This window comes from Apium graveolens, chromosome 2 (genome assembly GCF_009905375.1).
Source record: "Apium graveolens cultivar Ventura chromosome 2, ASM990537v1, whole genome shotgun sequence".
In the NCBI taxonomy this organism is placed as follows: domain Eukaryota; kingdom Viridiplantae; phylum Streptophyta; class Magnoliopsida; order Apiales; family Apiaceae; genus Apium; species Apium graveolens.
The window spans coordinates 17877179-17883404 of record NC_133648.1 but is presented as its reverse complement, the minus strand read 5'-3'; the positions used below and the strand labels follow the sequence as shown (position 1 = coordinate 17883404).

Sequence of the window (6226 nt, the reverse complement as noted above, 5' to 3'; positions counted from 1 at the left end):
CATTCACCCCCATAATCTTAAATTTACGAAGCACTTTCTCTTCGCCTGTGATGCACTTCTCACCACCATCAATTTTGATGCACTATCTCATCAAAAACACTTTGGAGCACTTTCTCTCCAAAAACACTTTGGAGCACTTTCTCTCCACAACTCTAAAATAAAATTTCTTTCATGGCCTCTTGTGTCATGATATCTTTCTCATTATTTCCACCGCTCATGTTCCTCCTTCATTTTTATTCTTGCTTCTCTTTTCTTTTTCCACGTACCATTTCATCTTGATATTTCACTAAATATATATGGAGAAATTTTTAATGCCATTTGAAATCTCAGATAAATACTTAATATATATATATATATATAAATGTATGTATTTTTATAAGAGTCTCACAAGCCCTAGAACATATAGCTCTGATGCCATGTTGGAAAAACTTAGAGAAAAAGACACCTACATTTTTTTTGCAGAGAACTTATACTGCTATATTTGTTGTTTTTTTTTCTTCTTCTAAAACTCAAGGTAAACTAGCCATTATATAGACTTTACAAACATATTAAAACTAACTATTACTAAAACTAACCACTACTAATTAATGGGTAAATTACATGTCCATAATTTACTCCATAACTCCACTACCCCACTACTAAACAATTCTAAAATAATATTTTTCTCTAATAATTAATCTATTGCTAAATATCTAATAATTAAATAAACAAATAATTAATAACTAAATTTAAGATTATTCCAACAAGCTTTTGGTTCTCTACTGATACAGAGAGCATGGTCGAGGTAAAACCTAGAGGTATCATGGATCATAATCAATTATTTCTAACAGTTCCTATGGTTCTGGATAGGTTACCTAAACCTTTTCAATTCTTCAACTACATGTCTTCTCTCCCAAGTTTTCTCAACCTTGTTCAGAGTGCGTGGAACACTACTTGTCATGGTGATCCTATGGGTATTTTTTGTAAGAAACTTAAGTTGGTTAAAGGAGAGCTGGTAAAGCTCAATAAAGCTCATGGTAATTTCCATACTCTGGTTCACTCAGCTCGAGCTACTATTCATGACATTCAAGATCTACTTAAGTATAATCATCTCGATGATCAGCTTCTCATTAAGGAGTGGGAAGCAGTTAAACTCCTGGAAGATGCTTTATCAACAGAGGAGTCTTTACTTCACCAAAACTCTAGATCTCAATGGTTGGAGCTTGGGGATGGTAACAACAGCTATTTCTTTAATCAAACCAAGGCCAATTGGAATACTAATAAAATTTTGGCTCTCCAAAATGCAGATGGGACTGTTGTCTTTGGCCACAAGAATGTCTCTCAAGTAGCAGTTGACTTTTTCTCTAACTCTTTAGGCTATCGCTCTCCGGTTACTCATAATGACTTTGAACACCTAGAGTGTAATGTCATCACGAAAGCCCAAGCTGCATCTTTAGAGCAACCAGTCATTGGGGAAATTATTCTGGCAACGCTCAAAGCCATGCCTCGCAATAAATCCCCTGGTCCAGATGGGTTTACAGCAGAGGTCTTTTTGGAAGATTTGGAAATTATTGGTCCAGATTTCTGCAAGGCAGTTCAACATTTTTTTGCAACTTCCAACATGCATCTGGGTGTCAATTCCACTTCTATAGCTTTAATTCCCAAGGTCAGTAACCCAGTTAGCATGAAAGAGTTTAGGCCAATTTCTTTATGCTCAATTATGTATAAATGCATATCCAAGATCATAGCTAATAGAATGAAAGCTTTAATGCCACATCTGGTGAATGATTCTCAGTCAGCTTTCATTTCCAGTAGATCTATTTCAGATAACATCTTAATGGCTCAAGAACTCTTTCGAGGATACAACCGTGACTCTGGTAATCCTAAGTGTGCTTTAAAAATTGACCTCCATAAGGCCTTTGACTCCATTAGCTGGGATTTATCATGCCAGCTCTTAAAAGGCTAAGATTTCCCCCTAAGTTTCTAAGTTGGATCTTCGCTTGTATTTCAACTACTCGCTTCTCGGTGAAAGTTAATAGGACTCTGCAAGGTTATTTTAAAGGTGCTAAAGGGCTTCGCCAAGGAGACCCGGTGTCCCCTTATTTGTTCGTAATTGGGATGAACATGCTTTCTTGCATGCTTGCTATAACTCCTTCAAACTTCCAATATCACTGGAAATGTAAAAGGATGCAAATTACTCATCTGCTCTTTGCAGATGATGTTCTATTATTTTCCCATGGTGACAAGCACTCTATCAATCATCTTATGTCTTGTATTCACAATTTCGCCGTGTTCAATGGTCTATCCCCAAGCCTTCACAAGAGTACGGTTTTCTTCTATAACTGCAATGAAGAAGTCCAAAGCTAGTTTGAGGTCAACTTTGCTGTTACGCATGGTACTCTCCCGGTCAAATTCTTGGGAGTTCCTCTTAGCTCTTCAAAACTCTCTATTAACGACTTTATTCCTCTTATAGAGCGCATCACAGCTAAAATTACCTCACAGACGATACGGTTTCTATCTTCAGTCTCAAGAGTACAACTAACCAGAGCTGTTCTTCTGTCCATTCAAGCTTATTGGTCGAAGCATTTAATTCTGCCAGGTACTACTCACAAAGCTATCCAACGCATCCTAACTCGGTTCATTTGGAAAGGAGATATAACCAAGACAGGAGGAGCTAAAGTTAGCTGGGAAAATCTTTGTGCCCCTAAAGAGGTAGGAGGCCTGGGATTAAAAAACGCAGTTGACTGGAATCGAGCTCAAATTCTGCTGCTCTTATGCAGAATTGTCTTTAAGCATAAATCTCTATGGGTTCAATGGATTCTCAAAACAGCGTTCCATAACAAAATCTTTTGGACTATGAAAATTCCAACAGACTGTTCTTGGATCTGGTGCAAAGTCCTCAAGCTACGGGATATTGCAAGACAGCACTTGATTTTCAAGATGGGTAATGGCAAGGCCTTTTCCTTTTGGTTTGCTCCGTGGTGGAATAATACTTGTTTGGTAACCTCAAAGAAGGACCTAGCTATTTCCCAGTTAAAGCTAGCAGCCCACACTTCTGTTGAACATTTGATTAGCACTGGAGCTTGGTGCATTCTAGAAATCAACCAGAGGATCCATCACATTGATCCTCGTCTTAGACATTGGCTCCAAACTTTTGACAGACCTGCTTTCGACCTTGAGAAGGAAGATAAAATCCAGTGGGGGGAGTTCGATCTCTGCAAGATTAAGACTAGGCATATCTGGGATTCAATCCGCTTCAGGAATTCAGCAGTAACATGGTACAAGTTCGTCTGACATAAGGTTACGTTCAACAGATTTGCTCACCTTGAGTGGTTGTTATGCCGGGGACGACTACCAACTCTGCTGCGGCTGGCAAACTTTGGTCTGCAAATAGATACTCACTGTTATCGGTGTATAGGAGGCCTGGAATCTAGTGACCATTTATTCATGACATGCACATACACTTCTTTTATTCTCAGACAGCTTGGGGATCGTTTCCAACTTCATGTGCATTATGCTTCCTCGAAGGATCTCTTACAAGCTTGGGGACATATTCATAATGTCAGGCACAGGTTGGTGGCTCTGCTATCTCTCCAAATTCTCTGCTATCACATTTGGAGAGAACGTAACTCCAGAGCTCATGGCAAAGGCATTTCTCGACCATCCCATTTACTTGCTGGCATTCTTCATGACCTTAATGCCAGACTCCGAGGTACAGTTTGGTTTATGAAACAAGGGTGTACAGTTTACTTTGTTTAGTTTGTTTAGGCCTTTTTTGCTTTCTATCTTCAAACTAGGTCTTAGATTGTCTATAGATAGATTTCTCTAAGCCCTTTTAGAGCATCCTGTAAATTCTCCTTCTTTCTTTATAATATATCGGCTTACCAAAAAAAAGTCCCGTTTCTCGAAAGTACGGATTTATCGATTTACCGAAACGAATATTATATCGAAAATTTTGCGTCGGGACACGCACGGTGAAAATCGTACTCCGGATCGAAAAAGTCAATACATGGAAAATGCTCAGAATATTGCAATTGGGTTAGGAAGGAGTTTTCCCGAGACTTTCGGGTTGTAAAAACGTAAAAACGGTTGAAGTCGGTTGGTTCTTGATTATAAAAAATAGTTTATAAATACTAGGAAAAATAATTTATTAAATCCATAGATCTTTTATAAAATCATATAACAACATAAAAATTAATAGAAAAAATATGACAATTATCTATACTTTATTTTGGACATATAAAATTAAAATATTCAAATTTTATCATATTTAAATATCCAAACACATACACCACTTAACAAATAATTCACAAAATATTCACAGAATAAATAAATAATATTTATTAATTGATTAAAATAATTATACAATATATCCCGGATATTACAGTGAAAGAATCTCACGTGGTCAGTTGATCGAGATTTGGGGCCACAAAAGGAACATTATGGGTCAGAAAATAGTTAAAGGATCTATGTTCAAAATTATGCACGACCACAATCGCAAATAGTGGTACCTCCACAACCGCCAGATGTTGCACCAACGCAACCACAAGTCATCATGCCGCCACAACCACAAGTTATTGTGCAGCCCCAAACTCAGCCGATAGCAATACATGTTTTCTTTCCACAACCAAATATTTAGAATATTCCTGGAATAGGAAATGTCAACGTGGATGACTTGAGAAAGCTATTGTCATACTTGGATGGTGGGAAGGCCATGGTATATGCACAAACTATGTCGCAATTTACTTCAGCAGTCAGGGAAACACCCTTACATGTAGGATATAAGAGTGCCATATATAAATTGCGCTTTAATAAATATTCTGATCCGGTAGAGTTCTTGGGAAGGTTTAATATTGAGATGGACGTATACTGAGTGCAAGATTTAGCGAGATGCAAGCTATTGGTGTCGACTTTCAGAGATATTGCTCAACATTGGTTTCAAAAGTTTGCACCGAAAGTAATTGCATCATGGGAGTAGATGAAAGTGATGTTATTAACTCAATTTCAATCCGCCATGAAATACACCCCACCGGTGACTGTTCTGGCTAATGTGAGATAAAGAGAAGGGAAGATCTTGCAAACCTATTTTAAAAGATTCAACATCGAAGCATCAGGAGTGAGGGGAGCCATCGATGAGACTTTAAAGATGTTTAGCTTTCAGATCTTACGTGAACAGGATAAATCAGTACTTAACTGTTGATCAGTACTTATACTGGAAGTCAGGACTTAAGGATATCAGTACTTATATTATCAGGAGATAATCATCAGAAGATAGATATCAGAACTTAAGTGCTGAAGGACAATCAGATAAGGACAATAGCTGATTAAAGGAAAGAAGATCGAGATAAACATAAGAAGAGATATGCATGAAGAAGGAATTCCGTGAAGAATGGAATACTTGGAAGAAAAGATATATGATTGATATATTTTAGGAAGCAGAATTATATTCCATATCAATTAGCGATTATCTTGTAACTGTATAGTATATAAACACAGGCATAGGGTTTACACTATAAGTGTTATCATTATCGAAGTTATTATTCTTTATAACCCTAGCAGCTCTCGTGATATTTGTTCATCACTGAGAGGTAACAGTTCCATACTGTAACAGAGTTTATTGTTTCAATAAAGTTTGTTTTCTGTTACTTAAGATCTTAAAGTTCGATTTGAGTGTACTATACACTGTATTCACCCCCTCTACAGTGTGTGTGCGTGTGACCTAACAATTGGTATCAGAGCCTATCTGTTAACTTACATACAGTTAAAGATCCAAACACAATCATGTCGGACACAGAAACTCCAACTAAGCCTACCACAACTGAGGAACCACCAAAGACACTAATTCAGAGTCGGTATGAGACCATCAGAGTCCCCATACTGAGACCATCTGAATATCCCATATGGAAGGTAAGGATGACCATGTTCCTGGAAGCAACAGATCCAGAATACCTGGATAGAATCAAGGAAGGTCCTCACAAACCAACCAAACTCGCTGTTGCAGTTGCAGGTGAAGCAGCAATGACCGTACCAAAGGAGAAGAGTGATTATACTGCTGAAGACATAGCATCAATTGCTAAGGATGCTAAGGTACGACACTTACTGCATAGTGCCATTGATAATGTAATGTCAAACAGGGTAATCAACTGCAAGACTGCTAAGGAGATATGGGATGCTCTGGAAACAAGGTGTCAGGGAACTGACACAATTAAGAAGAACAGGAAGACAATACTCACTCAAGAGTATGAAC

The 6226-nt window shown here is 37.8% G+C and overlaps 1 protein-coding gene across 1 annotated transcript; it reads left to right on the top strand.

Moving 5' to 3' along the window:
* Positions 1-775: 775 nt before the first annotated feature.
* Positions 776-3273, top strand: LOC141685998 (uncharacterized). Its single transcript, XM_074491067.1, has 2 exons — positions 776-1856; positions 2453-3273. The coding sequence occupies exons 1-2, from the start codon at positions 776-778 to the stop codon at positions 3271-3273; spliced, it is 1902 nt and encodes a 633-aa protein (XP_074347168.1).
* The last annotated feature ends 2953 nt before the right edge of the window (positions 3274-6226 follow it).

Bases quoted from the DNA above. Each gene is read 5' to 3' on its own strand.
- LOC141685998 (XM_074491067.1), top strand. From the start codon at position 776: ATGGTCGAGGTAAAACCTAGAGGTATCATGGATCATAATCAATTATTT. The intron at 1,857-2,452 runs GTAATCCTAAGT...TTCCTCTTATAG, and splicing joins AGGATACAACCGTGACTCTG to AGCGCATCACAGCTAAAATT.